The sequence below is a fragment of the Ranitomeya imitator genome, chromosome 8, assembly GCF_032444005.1.
Source record: "Ranitomeya imitator isolate aRanImi1 chromosome 8, aRanImi1.pri, whole genome shotgun sequence".
Lineage (NCBI taxonomy): Eukaryota > Metazoa > Chordata > Amphibia > Anura > Dendrobatidae > Ranitomeya > Ranitomeya imitator.
Window position 1 is genome coordinate 153,773,942 of NC_091289.1, and position 21,088 is coordinate 153,795,029.

Sequence of the window (21,088 nt, forward strand, 5' to 3'; positions counted from 1 at the left end):
TTGGAAACTAATGACCACTGTTAATGTTGTTCTCATTGCGATTTTTGTTTTATTGCTTTGTACCTTGAAAATGTATCTGATTTAAAAAAAAATAAAAAACAAATAAAAAGTTTTCATTTACTTATTTGTCTGCCCTACCACCTTTCGGGTACGACTTTATGTATATTCCTCCTGCTGGTATTTTCTGCTGGTGATAGTCTCATTTGGATGTCCAGCCACACTGCTGTAGTTGAATCCAGTCAGTGAAATACCAGCTAGGGTTTATCTCTGTTTTTATGTTCTTTACCCTGCACCTATCTTCTGTTTCTTTTTAGGAAGTAGGCAGCATATTCTCTAACAGAACTTATTTTTAATCCTTTATTCCGTGTTTGTTTTACTCACTCTGGGATCTCTTTCTATTTCAGCAGACTTTCCCTTCTGCAGGAAATTTACACTCTGATGGGCCCCAGATCTTACATGGATATTGGGACTATAAAACTTTCACACCACTAAACTTAAGCTAATTAGGCATTTACTCTCTAAAATCAGTTTTTGTTTATTTAAATGTATATTTGTTATGTCATGTTTTTGCTCTCCGTGTATATAATTGTGTTTTTTCAGATACTTTCTTATACCATGGCTGATGTAGAGACCTAAGAAGTCTTGAAAGCTTGCTTTGTAACAACATTTATTTTATTTTTGTTAGCCATTAAAAGGTGTCAGAACTACAAGATTATCCTTTTGTTTTTCCCACTGAGAGCAATCCTCTTCCCTCATGTATACACACAGGACCGCTTATTCTGAAAAGTTACTTGAACGCACCATTACACTCTAAAGATGCATTTTATATGTTACAGGACAAATTTTTAGATATTGAACGTCTAAGAAATCCACCGTCAGAAAACTTAAAAAATGTAGATCCTGATGACTGCGGATCGCTCATCACAGCACTGAGGTCTGTACATATGGATGTGTACATCTGTTGAGCTTACTGTGGTTGAATTATTCAGATATTTATCTAGACTCTTTACTTTAGGGCCGAATTATCAAAGAAAGAAGCTGAAAATCAAGAACTTCACGCTAAATTTCTTAGTGCAATAAATAGTCACACACTGGACACCGAACCAGTAAAATTAACTTTACAACAGTCAGGTCAGTGCAGGATTTGAACAAAAGGTAATTTTTTTTTCTTCCCGAATCGGTGCCATTCTTGTCATTGGGAAATGGCTGGTATTTCCTATTATGAGAATTTGGTTTAACTCCTTAACAACCTGACACTTACATTTTCATCACAGGTTGAAGCGGTGTGTATGGAGCAGGCTCAGAAGTTGAGCCCGCTTCATGCCAGGCAGATGCCTCAATTACATAGCGGACAGCTGCCTGTAACTGCAGTGACCTGAGCAGTCTCCAATTGCTGCTGTTAACCATTTAGATGACAGTCACTGACAGCAGAATTTAAATGGCATGATTGCTAATTCACTGGTGCACCATCTCCCATCAGTTCAACTACGATGCAGCCCTGACAAAAATAAAACAAAAATATACATATACAACAAATTTGGTGTTTTTATGATACTTTGGGAGAAAGGGTCAGCATTTTTGTAGTACATACTCTGTCTGATTTTTCAATTGCACTAACTGGATAGGAAAAAAGCTAAATGCCCTTTCCTGTTACAGTAGATCCCATCACAATCCTTTTATTTTTCATATTAACCAATTTTTCTAATATTCTGTCGTGAGTATAATTTTGATCTCTTCATGGCCGTGTGTTAAAATTCTATTTACATTGCAGAAGTAGAAAACTTCCAGCATCTGGAGTCAGTGAGCAAACAGTTACAAGAAGAGAATGAAAGACTGCATGACACAGTGAAGGAATTGAAGCGAAAACTCAGTAAAGCTGAAGCTGACACGGCAAACACCAAGGTCTCCATGGCTCAGAGAACCCGCCAATTCCAGCTCATCCAGGACGAGTTATTGGAGAAAGCTTCAAAAACAACCAAGCTTCAGCAGGAAGTGCGTGCAGATGTGGAAAACGTGTGTTGTCGTGTTATACTCCGCAGTCTGCCACCTCTGGGTGCTTGTGTAACCATTAGTAGTGCAGAAGATTGCTTGCATCTTCCTTGCCATTGCATTATAGATTGTCAACCTATTTTTCTGATCCATTGTTGAAGGGGTTGTCAACTACTATGACATTGGTGATATCAGATCTCTGGGGATCTCTAGCACCTGCCCCATCCCCCCCCCCACCCTGATCAGCTGTTAGTAGCTCCAACAGATATCCCAATACAAGCTGTGCACCTCAGTTGCAGAAACTATTTTGTAGCCGCTCCCAGGTACTGTTGATAAGCTCCATCCAGTATTTAGTAGCCGTTCCCAGGTCCTACAGATCAGCTCCGTACACTGTTTAGTGGCCGCTCCCAGGTACTGTTGATAAGCTCCATTCAGTATTTAGTAGCTGTTCCCAGGTCCTACAGATCAGCTCCGTACACTGTTTAGTGGCCGCTCCCAGGTACTGTTGATAAGCTCCATTCAGTATTTAGTAGCTGTTCCCAGGTCCTACAGATCAGCTCCGTACACTGTTTAGTAGCCGCTCCCATGTACTGCAGAATTCCATTGATCTGATATTAAAGTTGTCATCTGTATCATTGTAGTGAAAAAACGCTCAAAAACATTTAGACATTTCCCATTAAACCACTCGAGTGTTGCTTTAGCAGTATGGTTTGGGTCATTGTCTTGTTGGAAGGTGAACTTCCGTCCCAGTCTCAAATCGCTGTCAGACTGAAATGGGTTTTGCTCAAGAATATCCCTGTATTTTGCACCATCCATTTTCCCCCTAGACTCAGACCATTTTCCCTGTTCCCCCTGCCAAAAATCATCACCAGAGCATGATGCTCCCACCACATTGTTTCACTGTGGTGATGGTGCTCTTCGGGTGATGAGCTGTGCTGGTTTGGTGCCAGTCATAGCGTTTATCTTGGTGGCCAAAAAGTGCAGTTTTGGTCTCATATGATCACAGTGGTGTAAAGCCGCGCACCACCGTACTTCGGAGAATCAGATAAGCAGTTCTGCAGTCATGGATCGCGCTTCTTTATCCTGCAGTCTGATGAAATAACAGGAGAACGTTACCAGACTGACTACGCTGTGAAAGAGAAAACATTTGGTGGAGAAGCGATAAAGCTATCTGGTCGTTTTTGAGAGGTTGGCCAAAGCTCCTTAGTTCCAATATAAATCCTAATACTCCAGCACACAATACATCTTGGACAATTTTATTTGTCCAACATTGTGGAAACTGTTGGGAAAAGTCCCTATTCTGTTCCCTATGACTGTGCCCCGGTCCACAAAGCAAAGTGTGTAAATGCATGATTGGTGGAGTTTGGTGTGGAAGGACGTGACCAGCTGTCCAGATCGCTGTCCTCAAATCTGTCCAACATCTTAGAGGTGAACAAGAATGGAAATTGTGATCCCGACTTCTGCTCCATAATCAGTGTCTGACCTTACAAATGGTTTTCAGGATAAATGGACACAAATTCCCACAGACACCTCCAGAATAATGTGTAAAATCTTTACCAGAAGAGCAGGAGCCGTTATCGCTGCAAATGGACCAACTCCATATTGATGTCTATAGAGTTAGAATGCGAGGCCAGAAAAGCTCCTGTAGGAGTAATATATGGGTGCACCAACACTTTTGTTTACCTAGTGTATGCCCCGTTATAGTACTTTCATATCACCATTTACATATAGGATGCAAAGGTTCAGAATCTATACAGAAATAGTGCGATTCTTTATACCAATGTTATTGACAGGTGACAAAGAAATCTCTGAAGATTGGCTCTCTCCAGAAGTTACTAGAAGAGAAGACCGAGGCTTACTCGTGTGCAGCAGCTAGGAACACCAAGCTGGAAGAAGAAATAATGGTAATTTATGTAAATTAAGCCTTGTAAAATTGAAGAGGAAATCGGGAATGTAAAAAAAATCCCTAATTGTGTGCCTTCAGGAGCTCTAACTGCTGGTAATTTGACACAGAAACCTAATTTAATCCTATAATAACAGGGGTTGGGTTACTCACAGTATTGATCACTCTTAGGGTGCAGTCAGACGGCCGTGTAACACTGACAATGATCGAATCGCAATGCTCGGACTGGCCGGCGGCTCTCCTGACCCAAGCATGAAGGCATGCATTTCTATGGGAGCGGTCACCCTCAGGTCAGGAGAGCCACCGGCCAGTCCGAGCATTAGACGGAGTAGAGTGGTGGTGCACATGTGTGAGCGCTGCTCCTATCAGAGAATAAGGACCTCTGTGTGGCCCCGAGTAGTTGGATCCTCCACAACCATACATTTATCATCTATCCTGTTGTGGGTAGGTGATACATTTTGTTCATTGGGTAAATTCCCTCAATGAAATGTGCTAACCATTTCAGCATTAGACAGTCCGGCTAGGGGCCATGTATTGGGAACTCTTTTTTGAGAACTAGAAGCTACAAATGTGCTGGTAGAAAGAAATATGAGTCGAACAGCAGTGGTGCTTAGAGGTTGTCTCTTTTCACCCCATAATGAGCCTAATCAATACTAGCCCTGGAATATGGATAGCACCATTGTAAGATCGTGTAATGTATTATCTTTTCCAGGATTACAAAGCTCGGATATGTCACATGGAGGAAAATATTACTAAAGAACACCAAGAAGTTCTCTTGGCATTTGAAAAATCAAAAAATATGCATCTTGATCAGCACAATGAACTCCTGAAACAGGTGGAACATGTAAGATAAATTACAATGTATTGTCAAAGTTAGGGGTAAACATTTTAAGAAATTAGAAGAATAAAAATTGCCTGACAGAATAAGTGCTTTATTTTATAGTATCAGCTCCCACCAATCATTTGCTCATGTGTGCTGCAATTTTCGGAGCTTCTATTCTCAATGAGACCCCATTCTCTAAGATTCAAGTTCAAATGAATAAAGGGTGGATCCGCAATACCGGCCGCAACCACTATCAGTTTGATGGAGCTGCTGAGTTTTGACATTATCCAAGAACTTCTGTCCACGGCCAGTAACAGCTGATCGGTGGGGGTACCAGCGATCGCATCCCCACCGGTGAGATATTGATGGCCATCAACTGAAAACTGGTGGCCAACCTCTTTAATGACCTCGGCAGTGTGTTTATGGCCGTAATCCTGCTGCATAATAAATTTGGAGCCACACACCACCCTAACGGTATTGCATCATAGATGAATATAGTAAACTAGATGGTGGCCCGATTCTAACGCATCGGGTATTCTAGAATATGTATGTAGTTTATTTATGAAGATTTTAGAATAATACAATAAATAAGCAGAATTCGGCTGGCCGGGCGCGACCAATTAGCGAAGCGTGGTTCAAATCCCACGCCAATGCGCGGCCGGAGTGCGCCTGTCGCTGATTGTTCACGGCCGGCCACGTAGTATATAGCACAGCCACATAGTATATAACACAGCTCACGTAGTATATAACAGCTCACGCAGTATATAACAGCCCACGTCGTGTATAACACAGCTACGTAGTATATAACACAGCTACGTAGTATATAGCACAGCCACGTAGTATATAACAGCCACATATATTGCACAGCCCACGTAGTATATAGCAGAGCCACGTTGTATATTGCACAGCCCACGCAGTATATTACACAGCCCACATAGTATATAACAGCCCACGTAGTATATTGCACAGCCCACGTAGTATATAGCACAGCCACGTAGTATATAGCACAGCGACGTAGTATAAAACACAGCCCATGCAGTATATAACACAACCGCGTAGTCCCACATAGTATATTCCACAGCCAAGTAGTATATTCCACAGCCACGTAGTACATTGCACAGCCACGTAGTATATTGCACAGTCCACGTAGTATATAGCACAGCCCACGCAGTTTATTACAGCCACGTAATATATTACACAGCCCACGTAGTATATAACACAGCCCATGCAGTATATAGCACAGCCCACGTAGTCCCACGTAGTATATAGCACAGCCAAGTAGTATATTGCACAGCCACTTAGTATATTGCAGAGCCGACGCAGTATATAACGCAGCCCACGCAGTATATAACGCAGCCCACGCAGTATATAGCACAGCCCACGTAGTCCCACCTAGTATATTACACAGCCACGTAGTAAATTACACAGCCCACGTAGTATATAGCACAGCCACGTATTATATTGCACAGCCGACATAGTATATAACACAGCCCACGCAGTATATAACACTGCCCATGCAGTATATAACCCAGCCCACGTAGTATATAGCAATGTGGGCACCATATCCCTGTTAAAAAAAGAAAAGAAAAAATAGTTATATACTCGTCCTCCGACGGATCCAGCCCAGGCCTTTCCTGCTCCTCACGCGCCGCTCCAGTCCCAAGCGCCAATAACACATGATGATGTAGCGGTCTCCTGAGACCGCTACTTCATCTCCAGTCATTGCCGCTTGGGACCAGAGCGCGAGGAGCGGGGAAGGCCTGGGCTGGATCTGGGGGCCTTCGGAGGGTGAGTGTATAATGATTTTTTCTCTATCGCCTTTCATTGGGGGACACAGAAACCATGGGTGTATGCTGCTGCCACTAGGAGGCTGACACTATGCAAATAAAAAAGTTAGCTCCTCCTCTGCAGTGTACACCCTACCGACAGGAAGTAGGATATTCAGTTTAGCTTAGTGTCAGTAGGAGGTGGACACGGGTCTTTCATTAGACCCTTATCTACCTCAATGTGCGTCGTTTCTTTTCAGATTTTTCCGGAGGGATACAGGGTGAACAGTCACACCTGTAGTCCCACTATGCGGACTATGAGTACGGCGTGTACTGCCACCCCGTATCCTCATAGATCCCTCTCCAGGACCAAGATCCTAGCACACCAGCGTGCTCAGAAGTCCGGTCCTGGCTCCGTCCCCCACCCACTCGCCCACCAGAGCCTGTCGGTTGGAGGAGACGAGGACGTCCATCACAGCTCCGTGGACGTCTGATACCTTCAGGTTAGTAACTGCGTGGGATGTTTAGGTGAGTATTTCCCCTAAATTTCCAGATCTCTAAATACGCTGCACTATCTTCTATGGCGGCGCTGATTTTATTTTAAAAGGGATCCTAGGGGCACCAAGACGAGCAGTGGCTCTGCACTACGGGCTATCCCCTTCATTGGGGCCGCAGTGCCCTCCCTGCGGCCGCACTGCGCAGCGGCCGCAATGTCACTTTTCTGGCGACGCCGGCACCGCTCCCCCCTGCGGCCGCCCTGCGGGCTTCGGCGCCGCAATCCCCTTTCCAGCGGCGCCGGCCTCTAAATTGGGTCCCGGCTTCTGCCGGGGCCTACTTCGGCGCCACGTCCCGTTCTCCCTGCGGCTCTGGCAGGCTGCCGCGCTGCTCTGCGGCGCACTGTTCCGGGGCCGCGGTTTCTTTTCCAGCGGCGCCGGCCTCTCCTTTAGGTCCCGGCTTCAGCTGGGGCCTACTTCGGCGCCGCGTCCCGTCCCTGCGGTCCTGGCAGGCTGCCGCGCTGCTCTGCGGTGCACTGTTCCGGGGCCGCGGTCTCTTTTCCAGCGGCACCGGCCTTTCCTTTAGGTCCCGGCTCCTGCCGGGGCCTACTTCGGCGCCGCGTCCCGTCCCTGCGGTCCTGGCAGGCTGCCGCGCTGCTCTGCGGTGCACTGTTCCGGGGCCGCGGTCTCTTTTCCAGCGGCACCGGCCTCTAATTTAGGTCCCGGCTCCCGCCGGGGCCTACTTCCGGTACCGCGCTCCTTCACTTGCGCTTTCTTCGGGCGGGCTTTCTCCCGCCCGACAAACTGTGCCCTGCAAACTCCGCCCACCGGCGCCATGTGGGCTGTCTCCGCCCCTTCCCCCACGTCGCTGCTGAGCCAGGGCAAGAGATTCCAACGTGCCCGCATTTTCTCCTGGGGGCACAGCACATCATCTGCGCGGATCACACCAGAGGCTGCAGGGCAGCAGCTCCATCTTTCTGTTCCACTGCTGTTCTTCAGGCCTGCAGTAAGTTCCGGACAAGAGTGCCCCAGATGTGTCTACCTGTTCTCCTAGGGGCTATTGTTCCTGAGGAGCATCTTCCAAGCCGTGCAGCTTTCCATCTGGACACCGCAGCGCCTGCCGTGAGTACCTCTGCACCGCAGTTTGACTCAAACCCCTAATCTTCTGACATTTCCCTTAGGGGCCCGTTCGGTTTAATTTTAAGGGAGGTCGCTCCCGGCCTCCTACCTTTTCCTGTGTCTTAGTGAAACACTTTCAGGGTTCGCCTTGTAACCACAAGCTCCCTTCAGGCAGGCCTGCAGCAACCCACATTTTGTTCCCGCTGCTCCGCCTCAGCGAAGTCCCCACCCCAGGTTGGGCCTCCCCTCTGTCTCTATTAGTAGCGGATCTCACACGGGTGTCCCAGACCCTTGTGTCCGTGCTCGATCGGTTGCCCCTGCAGCCTTCCGTAGTAGCCAGCGGGTCGCAGGAAGCCCTGTCCGAGTTTTCCAATACAGGCCGCGAAAGATTCAGTCGGGAACGCCAGTCTGAGTTATCTTCTCGGTCCATCTCGCCCCACGGTCTTTCTCTGTGGTCCCCCCCGGAGTCAGGCGAGGCTTTCTCTGATGTGCCTTCGGAGGATAATTTGGGGCCGGAGTCGAACCATATCTTATCATGAGGGATATGGTTCAAAGCCTCATTGGAGCGTCCAATCTGACTTGTGGCTACAAAGATTCCTCTACGAAACCCGCAGATCAGGCGGTTTCGTTTAGACGGTCTAAACTACCTCCCAAGGGATTCGCTCCTCATCCTGAATCGAGGAGCTTCTGGCCAGAGAAAGAGCGAATTCGACCAGACGTTCTCAAAGAGGAAAGCGTCTTGGAGTCTCATATCTCTTTCCTCCGAATCTCATCGCCAATAGACTTGCCACCAACACAGTCCTCACGCTGTCCGGTGGGGCGACTCTGACAGGTTCCATCGATAGGATCATGGAATCCTTTGTGAATTCGGCTCTCGAACCTGCCGCATCATCCCTATGCCCGCTTGCACTTGGGTTTCGAAGTCGGTATCCGAAGGGGCTAAAACAACTCCGTTGGGGCATTCTAGCTGGAGCTCCACCAGACTGGCTGGCGGAAGTTACCACCCAGATTACTCATGCCGGGGAGTAATGTGTTCTCTGGACGTCGCGTCTTCTGCCGCTCAGACACCCGGTAATGTTGTTGCCAGCCGTCGTTCTGTTTGGCTCAAGAGTCATCAAAGAAGTCCCTTACGAGCCTGGCTTTTTCAAGGATCACGTCCTTTCGGTTCCAAGCTGGACCAAATTATTAAGGACGCCACTGGCGGCACCAGTTCTCTTAGGCGGCAACTTCGGTCCTTTTCGGCCTTTTTTGCGTCGTTTCGCGGCATCAGATTCCTTTTTGCAACAGAGGCCACAGGCACGTTAAGGAAAGAAGGTATTCTTCGACTCACTCCTTCCTGGCGTCCCCGCTACTCCTAAGGTGGATTCTCCAGGTCCAGGACTGGAAGTTCCACCTAGGCATGACCCACGACTAGACTCTAGCCCGTTTCTCCTGTTCCTCAGGGACGTCTGGGTCTCCTCAGTAGAGGACGCATGGGCCAGGGCACTTGTATCCTCTAGATACAAAATCTTCATTTCACGGCCCTGGGATCGTTTTCTTCGAATTCCAACCTCCAAGAGACCCCGCTCTAGTCCCGGGTTTCTTTACAGCCATTGTTTCCCTCCTTAGATCCGGGGTAATCGTTCCCGTCCCAGAACAGGAACGGTTCAACGGTTCACAGGCTTCTCTTCGAATCAGAGGACGACAAGGTTCGTCCCAGTCCGGATCTCAATTTGCAGAACAGGAGGTTTCGTCGGAGACACTTCAGGATGATATTCCCTCGTTCAGTAATCGCTTCCATGGAGGCTCAGGAATTTCGGTTTCAGGCTCCCTAAAGTCTATCCATCTTCCCGACACTCTAGCCGTTGCGGGTGGCTCGTCAACAGGAAGAAGTTCCATCTTGTTCAGCGCCTCGTATCTCCGGGCATGTTCTTCGACACTTGTCGGACCAGAGTCTTCCTTCCCGAAGACAGGGTATCCCTCCTTTGTCAGGAAGTTTGCTTGCTCCAGGGTTTTCGGCTCCCCTCCTTTCCGATGGGCCTTAAAGGTCCTAAGGAGGTTTGTTGCAACATCGGGAGCAATTTTCCCTTCGCCCGTTTCATTCAAGACTTCTTCAGCAGGCTACTCTATCACAGGGGGACAGGTCTGTCTTCTCCCTGCATCGTCCGATCCGGCTTTCCCCCGGGTCAAACGGTTCCCCGACTGGTGGCCGAGGTCACTTCTCTTATCCCAGAGTAGATCCTTCACAGCATATCTTTCCTTTCAGTTCCCTGGCAGGTGGTGACGACGGACGTCAGCCCGCTCGGCGGAGGCGCGGGGTTTTGTCACCTGTTCTTTTCAGGGTTGTTGGTTGGTGCAGGAGTCCTCCTTGCCGATCAATGTCCTCGAGTTCCGGATCATCTTTCTGTCTTTCCTTCACTGGGTAAGGATTCTCAGCAGCCTAGACAGACAATGACACAGCAGTGGCATATATCTACCACCAGGGGTGGACTCGGCGGTCTCTGGCCTCGGCCGAGTTTCCAGGATCCTCCTTTGGACAAAGGTAATGGTCCTGGTGAGCTCCGCAGTGCATGTCCCCAGCGTGGACATTTAGGCCGCCGACTTCCTCGGCCGCGAGGGCCTTGTGGCAGGGGACTGGTACTTTAGGAGGTTTCCTATCAGATTGCTCTTCGATTGGGGGACTCCAGATGTGGACCTCATGGCGTCCCGATTGAATAGGAAGGTCCCTTGGGTCGGTCCAAGGTCCCGCGATCCTCTCACAGTAGTGTTAACACTCTGGCCATTCCTTGGTTGCAGTTCGCGCTCCCCTATCGGTTCCCACTCCTTTCCCTTGCTTTCCAAGCTGTCGAAAAGATCAAGGCGGGATGGGTGTCGGTCATTCTGATCGTCCCGGATTGGCCCAGGAGGTCTTGGTTTGCGGACATCATCAATCTTCTCCCGGTCACCCCTGGTGCCTTCCAAACAGACCCGATCTGCTGTCTCAGGGTCCGATCTGCCACCCGAATTATCGGTCGCTCAGTTTAACGGCGTGGCTGTGGACTCCACAGTTCTAAGAGCGTCCGGGCTTTCGGCCCGGATGGGTCACGCTATAATCCAGGCTAGGAAGCCTTCGTCTTCTTTCAGGATCTACTATCGTACCTGAAAGGCTTACTTTCGTTGATGCGAGTCCAACCGCTTTTCACCTATGTCCTTTCCCTGCCTTCCATTTGGTTTTCCTTCAGGCAGGACTGGATTTGGGCTTCGCTCTCAGTTCCATAAAGGGCCAGGTTCCTGCGCTCTTCTTCCCTTTAAGAAGACGTTATCTTCTCAGCCACAGGTTAAGACCTTCCTTCAAGGAGTAGCCCACGCTGTCCCTCTGTACAGGGCCTCTGTGGATTCATGGGATTTAAAGGTTGTGCTGGTTATTCTCAGGGGTTCCCCCCTTTTGAGCCTCTCAGGGAGTTTTCCCTGTCAGTTCTATCTCGGAAGGTGGCTTTTCTCAAGTCCATCTCTTTGATCCGCCGCGTGTTTGAGTTGGCGGCCATTTCTTGCCGACCTCCTTTATGGTTTTTCCACCAGGACAAGGTGGTCCCAGGCCTCCGCCTTCCTTCTTTTCACGAGGTGGTTTTCATCTTTCCACCTCAGCGAGGACATCGTTCTACCTTCCTTTTGTCCAGCTCCGACTCATCCTCTGGAGCGATCGTTGTACAGGCTGGACCCCGTCAGGGCAGTGAGGATCTCCCTGGCTAGCACGGCCGCTTTCCGAAAGATGGATTCTCTTTTCGTCATCCTTGATGGCGTGCGTAGAGACCTGCTGGCTTCCAAGGCGACTATTGTTCGCTCGATCAGAACGGCAATTTTGGAAGCTTACCGGGTCAAGAACAGAGTGCCCCTCCTGAGATAAAGGCTCACTCTACCCGGGCAGTTGGCGCTTCCAGTGTGGTACGTCACAGGGGTTTTCGCCGACGGCTTTGCAAAGCGGCAACCTGGTCTTCCATCCACACGTTTCGCCGGACTACGGCGGACTCCAGCCTGGGCAGAATGATCCTGCAGGCGGCAGTAGTTAGTCCTCGTACTTGATGGAAGTCTGTTTTTCCCACCCCAGGGACTGCTTTGGGACGTCCCATGGTTTCTGTGTCCCCCAATGAAAGGCGATAGAGAAAACAGGATTTTTGGTTGCTTACCGTAAAATCTGTTTCTCGGAGCCTTCATTGGGGGACACAGCTCCCTCCCAAGTTGAACAGCTCTGTTTACTGTATACGTTTGAGTTCTTTGAATACTCTTTGAGTGCTTGAAACTGTTAATCTATGGAGCGCCGTGGAATTTGTTGGCGCTATGTGGATAAAGTTTATTATGTTATTATTATTCTTTCTCTTTTACACGTTGCTTCTCCTACTGCTTTTTCACTAACTGAATATCCTACTTCCTGTCGGTAGGGTGTACACTGCAGAGGAGGAGCTAACTTTTTTATTTGCATAGTGTCAGCCTCCTAGTGGCAGCAGCATACACCCATGGTTTCTGTGTCCCCCAATGAAGGCTCCGAGAAACAGATTTTATGGTAAGCAACCAAAAATCCTGTTTTTTTTAACATTATATGTTTTTACTATTGATGTTGCATAGGCAGCATCAATAGTAAAAAGTTGGTCACACAGAGGGTTAATGGCAGGGTTAACGGACTGCCTTACACCGCGTTATGCCCCGGTGTAAGGCAGTCCGGTTAACGCTATGTGGGTGCTGACTGGGGGGGGGAGTAGGGAGGGGGCACTGACTGCAGGGGAGGAGGGAGGGGCCGATTCGCGGCCGGACTGTGCCCGTAGCTGATTGGTCGCGGCCTCGGGTCGCGACCAATCAGCGACGCGGGCTCTCCATGACAGACAAACAGATGGAAGTGACCCTTAGACAATTATATAGTAGATAGCATGGCATCCGGTTCTGCCTACCCTTGCTTCTGCAGAAGCTTCTGGCGTGTTATGTTTCTCGGTGGCTTCACTGGGACACTGGAGACCATGAGTGTACAATGCTGCCGCCAGGAGGCTGACGGTAAGGAAAAAGTTGCCTCCTCCTCAGCAGACCTTCCGCTAATTATTGCAGATTTCTTGTGTGTGCTAGACTTTACAGTCAACCAATAACTCCGTACCATGGGTAATTCAGTCTAATCTTCAATTATTTCCTATTTCAACCCCTAAAGCTCAAATGTCAGGTGGAGATGAAGACCTTGGAAGTGACTGAACAAGAATCTACAATCCATTCACTCCAAGAAGACGCAGCATCAAAGGAACAGCAGCTGGAGTCTCTGGGTAACAAGCTGATGGAAACAAAGAAGGTATAGTCCCTATTCTCATTTTATATTATTATTAGAATATATATTTTCCAATATCTCACAGATGTATAATTCTTACATTTTGCCTCAGGCGGCAGCCCACTGACCATATGAAAGCTGAAAAGTTATATATACAAAAAGTTTTAACGTTGTATGTTCGAGGAGTGGAACCGACACCTATTATACATTTATGACCTATCCTCGCCATTTGCCATAAATGTATCAGACCGTAATACTCTAAGTTTTATTGCGATCCTTGGGAATTGTTCAGTCTAACAGTTTGGCCGCCGTTTGTGGTTCCTGGTCTGGAGAACGGTTCTTTTAACCTTGTTGGTATGTTTTATTTACTCTTCCATCTTGCTCTAATAATCCAGGGAATGTCCCATTTAAATTATTTCTAATAATGCTGAATTAGAGGAATTTTAGTGTGTGTTGAATAGATCCAGTTCTGGTGCTTGTGGCAGTGACAGTTCCTGGCATTGGGTCAGTTTAAAGTATTTTCATTTGCATTTTTTTTTGTCTCTTTTAATCATTTTTTATATATAGGAACTTGAGCGTCACAGAAAAGGTGCAGCTGACAGAATGAAAGTACTTGAGAACCAATTGGAGATTGAAGCTCTGAAGGTGAGCTGCGTGTGTACCATAGAACATAGATGTATACATGTGCACTGTGTGACTTACTGCTCCTTGTGGCTACAGCAAGCTTACTCCATGTTGTGTTTTGTCTTTGTTTTTTCATTTTAATTTCCAGGTTAAACAGCTGGAATCCACTTTATCAGTTTGTAAAGATGAACTGGGAATATATTTACAGAAACTGGAAGATAACAGAGAAAGTTTTGAAAATCAGACAAAGAAAAGGTCAGAAGAGGTGAGTATCATGAAATGATTGACCGCTTGGAGATCAACAATCGCTGCCATTAAAACATTGACAGCAGCATTGAAATGACTGGGTTATGACTAGCAGCTTCGGGATAAACACTTTAAAGTATAGTTTCTCTGAAACCCTCCAGTGCATACTTGCAATCGTGCAGCCAGGTTCTGATTCATGCTGCCCACAGTTTGGGCAGTGTGATTCAGGTGACATGTTCCATTTAACTATATTCTCAATACTGTAGTATATGGTCTAAGCAACCAGATGAATAAAGGCTGAAATCCCCAAGGGAGACTAAAACATGTTAAAAAAAACAAATATAAAAGTTTAAAGCAGGGCTGTGGAGTCGGTAAGCCAAAACTCCGACTTCTCAATTTCCATAACTCCAACTCCACCAATATGGGCTCCGACTACGACTCTGACTCCACAGCCCTGGTATAAAGCGCCCATTTTCACAATAAAAAAAAAATTGCATCGTGTCCACAAAAGTCTGATCTATTAAAATATAGAATTATTTAAACTTTACATTAAATCTTCAAACTAAACTCTGTCAAAATTGTGACATATTCCTCCCCTATCAAAACAATGCAATCAAAACGTTACATCTACCCAAAAATTATATCAATAAAAAGTATCATTTTATCACACAAAAATCCATCGACTGAAAAATAAAAAATGTTCTAGGTCTCAGAAAATGGGGACACAAACATTTTTTTTTTTTCTTTTTAAGTTAATTCTGAATCCTTTATTTTTGTTTTTTTATAACTACGAAAATGGTTAAAAAAAATAAAAAAAAAATAATAATGCTTATAAGTTTGGTGTTGCCATAATCTTACTGACTTGAAGAATCGTATTGCCAGGCAAATGTGAAAGGGTCTTCAATGCTTGCACAAGCATTGGGGGGGTGATCAGCAGGCGTGTCAAGAGTTGTACTCGGCACCAATCGATATTGATGGCCTATCCCAGCACTAGGTCATCAGTGTCAGGTTGGTCATTGTAATCGTACCAGTGGTGATGGTGAGCTGAAGTGCCAGTCTATTATAAGGCCCAGTGATGACTTAAAACCCAGTGATTTCTCAGCAATTACTATCTTCTTAGACTCCCCTATTAATATTCCCATTGTGCACAACGAAATAAGCATTAGATAAGTGGCTGGCAAATATCTCCCATGGTTTTGCAATGAGGAAAATATGTCCTAAATCCAGAAAAAAATAAGCAACAGCATTATGTAAATTAGAAAACGAATGTGTTTTGTTTGGGATTCTGTACGGAATCCACAAATATTTGTGACACCTTGATCCATGCTGTGCTGATCTCTGTATATTTGAGTATTTCGGGCATGCCTAAGATGAACAGTGTGGCGTTTTCACAGTTAATCATTGTACATTCATTTTTCTATAAAGGTTCAGTGCTTACAAAAGGAAATTAAATTGAGAAGTCAAAACCTTCAGGAAACCACTGAAGAGAATGTGCGTCTACAGCAAACCCTGCAACAGCAGCAGCAGATGTTACAGCAGGCAACTACCCGGATTGGGGACCTAGAAGACGTGCAGGCAGAGCTGGAGAAACAGGTGCTAGATATGGTTCAACTCATTTTTGGCCACTTACTCATTTTGTCATGCACCAGATGCTTTCATGGCATTGAAGAAAAGGAATTATTTTTATATCGATGTGTTAGTTATATTGTTGAACTCCTTCAGCAACACTAAATTGTCACCAGTAGTCCGTTTTCTACCTAAACTTACCGAACAGTAGTACACATGCACTTAAGGGTTGTCCCCATTTTAAGTATTGTTACTCTTAAGGGAGGCAAAAAAAGAAAAAGCCAAACTTCGCTTTTGCTCATCCTCCCAGTTTTCATCGGTGCCTCTCACCACTGCTCCCGTGATTGTGTGCAGGCTGCAGTGCTACAGTAAATCACTGAGCTCGGTGGCTATTGCCATCTACATTGTCAAGTTATTAAGCTCATTGATTGGCTGCAGCGCTGTTGTCACTGCTGCAGCCTGTATCCAATGTCTGTAGCAGTAGTGGGAGACAGCGCCGGACCCCAGGAGGTGAGGGTGAGTAAGGGTATGTTCCCACGGTCAGTAAACGCTGCGGGTTGGACGCTGCGTTCATCCGCAGCATCCAACCCGCAGCATCCAAGCCGCAGTGGCCAAATGTTACAGCATAGTGGATGGGATTGCAAGAAATCCCATCTCCACTATACGTGCATGGACGCCTCCAGCTTCCCTGCGGAGACAGACATGCGACGCGTCTTTCTAGACCGCAGCATGTCTATTTATCTTGCGGAGACGCTCCGTCTCCAAAAGATAGATATCACCGTCCAATGTATAGGATGTGGTGATTCCGCATGGTTCAGTGAGCACCTGTGGAATCATCTGCGTTCAAAAGCCGGCAGCGCTTTGGATGGAGCGGACATGTGCTGCTTCTAAAGTGCTGCCAATTACTGACTGTGGGAACATACCCTAAAAGCTCAGTCTGTTTATTTGTTGTTGTTTTTTGCCTCCTTAAGCTACTAAAGCACTAATCTTTGAAAGTGGACGACCCTTTTAAACGTAGTAGTAAAGTAAGAATTCGTATCCGCTTAATAAAAAGGGAAGAAATCATGCGTAGTGCAACAAGAAAAAGGGAGAAAGTTACCCTGAAAATAAACCTAAGCATATACCACATCTAGTATTCAAAATAATGCATCATTATCTTGGTCAAAAAATCACGTATACTATATACAATTGTATACATGGAGGATATACAATAATTGCAGCAGCCCCAGTTGTATGTATGAAATAGAAAGTGCAATGCCAACAGACAATACAGCACATGTAGCTGTCACGCACATGTTTCCGGGGCATGCATTGACATTCACCACTGGCTCTATTCTTGTGTCTTCTCACAAGTCACATCAATTATGATTACCTCTTTTTAGGATATGTCATCAATATATTGCATATCGGCCTCTATATAAAAGCAGTGCAAATTTCTATTAGTGCCTTAACTCTTTCAAGTCACATCTACAGACTAGCAGTGATCTGATTGAATCCCCCAAGTATTGCATCTCCTAATTTATCTGTATGACTAGTGTGTGTTGTGGGTTTTTTTTTTTTCCGGAGGATTGTTTCTTTAAAAGGAATTTGTCAGCAGGATTTCAACACTTCCCCCCCACCCCAAACTATTTATATGATTTACATGTGCATGTCGTGCTTTCAAACACAAGTCCAGCAATAGCTTTACATGGCCAGTCTTTTCCTTTGTTACTGTTTTGTCTTCGAAAGAGCTACATGAGCGCATAAATAGTTTGGGGTATAAAATGCTGCTGAAAGATTCCATTTAAAGATGAGTTCTGGAAATTTTTGTTAGCAAGTCCCACTCCTTCCCTTACTTTACCTACAGGTCCCCATAGCCTCTCTCCTGCTGTCCCTAGGATCATTCTTTTGGATATACTTGGATCAAATAGACCTTCATGAACTGCCAACCAATAATTCCTATAAGAATTTTTTTTCATAGTTTCTTTAAGGTAAAATTAGTCTTTAACCTATTAACATTATTCTGGCAATACACATCTGTGATATAACAGAATAAACCTAGTATAGTGTCCTTATTAAATGTGACATTTTTACTGCAGGTCTCTAAATTAGAATTTGAACTTGAGAAACAAAGATCATCTTCTCTAGTAGATCTGAAAGCCGCAGAGGAGAAGCTTCAGGTTGCTAATAAGGAGTTGTCTCGGAAAACTCATCAAGTGCATGAGTTCAGTGAGGCGGTTAGGTAAGTACAAAGTATATGCACTATTACCTCCGTAGGTGCGGAAAGTTACAATACATGCTGTACCTATACAGTGAACACATGAAAATGTGAATATAAATTGTGTACAATGTAGGGAACCATGCAGTAGAAAGGAGAAAACATTAGGGTCAATCAGTCCAAAGTATTTTCCTTATGGTTCTTACACGTGGTAAAACTGCAAAAAATAAATGGCGTTAGAATTGTGGTGTTTTTTTTTTTTTTTTAATTCAAGAATTTAAGTTTTTCAAGACTTGCCGATTTTTCGTTTTTCTGCTTTCGATTTTCCCTCTTTGTTCCTTGATGCAAAACTTTTATTTGTCTGTCTTGTTTTTTTTTGTTGGACGAGTTGCAGTTTTGAATGACACTTATCACTTGACATGTTCTAAAAATGGGAATAAAATTCCAAGTTGGGTGAAATGTTGAAAAACAAAAAAAGCAATTCCACCATTGTGTGTGTTTTGTATTTTTTTGGATGGGTGGCACCTGTTCATTGTGCAGTAAAAATGACCTGCCAATTTGATTCTAGTCAGGTGTCGAATGAATTGGACCTTTGCAAAGAAAAGCTGAGCCAAGCAGAGAGACGGCTGATAATGGCCACTACTGATGTGGAATCGAAGAGCGACAAATTGAGTCAACTGGAGTTGATGTTACAGAGAATAGAAATTGATCTGAGTGATAAAACCCAACTTGGTAAGATGTGAATTTCCTTGGTTATTACCAGAGAGATTATACAGTACTGGCATACTACTATGTATGTACTATGTATAAATGACTAGAAGTAGATGCACATCCATTATTAACAATTTGGCTGTTGCATTCTGTGGGGCAGGAATTGTTTCTTTATCGCTTCATTGGGGGACACAGCTAACCATGGATGTATGCTGCTGTCGCTAAGATGCTGACACTATGCAAAAAAAGGAAACTAGCTCCTCCGTAGTAGTATACACCCACCGACAGGCACGAAGTACTTCAGTTTGTGCTTAGGCTAGGTTCACATTGCGTTAGTGGGTGTCCGCTAACGGACTGCGTTACATGGCGCAATTGTCGCAATTAACGCTATGTAACGGATCCGTTAGCGCACCCATTGACTGCAATGTGCTAACAGATCCCTAACGCATTGCAAACGTATGCCATTTTTGGCATGCGTCTGCAATGTACCGTTAGTTTCGGACGGACCTCGAACGCTGCTTGCGGGATTCCCGAACGCAATCTCTTTTTGGACATTGTGTTAGCGCAATCCGTTAGTGCAATCCGTTTAGCAGATACGCTAACGCAATGTGAACCTAGTGTCTTTAGGAGGAGGCAGACCTGGATCTGATCCCAGATCCGTCTTTTCCATTTCAGGTCACCTGTTGTGTTTTATAAGGCTGGGTTCCCATTGCGTTATGGGACCGCGTTAAACGGACAGCGTTGCACGGCGAAATTAACACCGTGCAACGCGTCCGTTAACGCGCCCATTCACGCTAATGGGAACGCGCTACACTAGCGCGTGCCATGATCGGCACGCGCTAGCGAAGCGCCGGAGATTCCTGGCTGCTTGCAGCGTCCGAGGCGCACCCGCGGTCCGTTCCCCGCTCTCGCAGATCGGGGATCTGCGAGAGTGGGGACGTTACCGCGACCCCGACCGCAGCCCCATATAAAACATTGCGTTAGCGCAATCCGCTAGCGCTAAACGGATTGCACTAACGCAATGTGACCCTAGCCTAAATCTTTTCCCTTTGTCTTTCAGGTTCTTCAGCTTCAGGGTAACAGGGTGTAATGTCTCACCCTGTTTTCCCACAATTATGCAACCGAGAGAGCCGTGTGGCATCACCCACATCGCCCACTCTCGAACCCGCAGGCAGGACTTTATCCCCTGTCACCTTTACTGGTGTTTCAGGGTGATTACTGGTGGTCAGTCCTTGCCTTTTCCCCTCCTCACCCCTCTCCTCGGAGAGGTCTGAGACGAAGACAATGGTCACCAGCGGTGACCTCCCCCTTCTTGTAAGGGGTTGATGCCGTCTTCTGCACCGTCCGGAGATCCCAGTTTCCAGTGACCCTCACACTCCCTGAGGGCTCCTGATGTGATCCTCGTCAGTGAAGAGGGATTCGGGACTCACCTTTTACAGGTATGTCCTTTTCTCTGTCCCCGGCAGCTACCCGGCTGCCTCACAGTTTACCCGCGAGAACGCTGCACAGAACATAACGTCACTGAACAACATCGGCCATTTTTTCTTCGTTAACGCCCACCGCATTAAGCGCGCGTATTTATCTCGCACTTTTCTCCCTATCAAGGGGCCTCCTCTCCCTGCCCGGTGCACTCCTCTGGCGGTACAGCCAGTAGGAAGGACTCCTGACTAGGACCTTCGTTAATGTCGTTTCTGGCCCTGTCACTGCAGGTGCCGAGAATTCGCATAATTCCATGTCCTCCGTTAATTTAGCCCCGGGCTTTGTGCCCCTACTACCTGATACCGTGAGACGTGGCCAACTTTCATACCGGACCTGGACCTTGGTTAATGCCATTTTCCGGTCCTGTCATTGCGGGCGCCGAGGCTTCGCATAATTACATGTCCTGTGTTAATTTAGCCGTCGGCTTTGGGGCCTTCTCGCAGACTCTGTGTAGCCATGCCCAATTACTGGGTCCCCGGCCAATAAGCGGTCGCCCTCCGCTTAGCCACGCCCCCTTACTGGACTCTTGGCTAACTAAGGCATGCCGTATGCTGAGGCCCTGTCTCCTGGCCTATGAGAGGGTGTGTCTTTTTCTCTATCCCTCTCTGCCAAGACGCCCCCCGCAGGGGGGACATAGTGTGTCTCTGTCTGCAAGGTGTGGGAAGATTCGAAACCGTATGAAGATTCGTGCAGTCACCATAGTCTTCCAAAGGTCACAACAGGCGTCCACACTGGATCTGGAGGACACTGCAGCCTGAGCAGGACAGAGCTGTCTCTGTTATCAGGTAGGACCAGCCCAGACTGGTTAATTTCTCTCTTCATAAGGGCTTAGCTCTCTCTAGCTTTAGCCCTAGTCTATCACTTATGCCCAATCTCAGGGAGGCCCATTCCTGTCCCTATTATCAGCGACGCCT

General features: G+C 46.6%; 1 protein-coding gene across 2 annotated transcripts in view; it reads left to right on the forward strand.

Annotated features, from left to right (window-relative positions):
* The window catches only part of CCDC18 (coiled-coil domain containing 18), an 82,131-nt gene that overhangs the window by 32,479 nt on the left and 28,564 nt on the right, over positions 1 to 21,088 (forward strand). The window contains exons 9-19 of one of the 2 annotated variants that reach the window (XM_069737590.1): positions 837 to 934; positions 1,016 to 1,131; positions 1,772 to 1,992; positions 3,783 to 3,893; positions 4,605 to 4,736; positions 13,241 to 13,375; positions 13,919 to 13,996; positions 14,124 to 14,240; positions 15,647 to 15,814; positions 17,866 to 18,008; positions 18,553 to 18,716. In XM_069737590.1, the coding sequence (XP_069593691.1) occupies positions 837 to 934; positions 1,016 to 1,131; positions 1,772 to 1,992; positions 3,783 to 3,893; positions 4,605 to 4,736; positions 13,241 to 13,375; positions 13,919 to 13,996; positions 14,124 to 14,240; positions 15,647 to 15,814; positions 17,866 to 18,008; positions 18,553 to 18,716 (1,483 nt within the window). The remainder of the gene's footprint in view (positions 1 to 836; positions 935 to 1,015; positions 1,132 to 1,771; positions 1,993 to 3,782; positions 3,894 to 4,604; positions 4,737 to 13,240; positions 13,376 to 13,918; positions 13,997 to 14,123; positions 14,241 to 15,646; positions 15,815 to 17,865; positions 18,009 to 18,552; positions 18,717 to 21,088) is intronic. The other variant, XM_069737591.1, reaches the window with a different exon arrangement.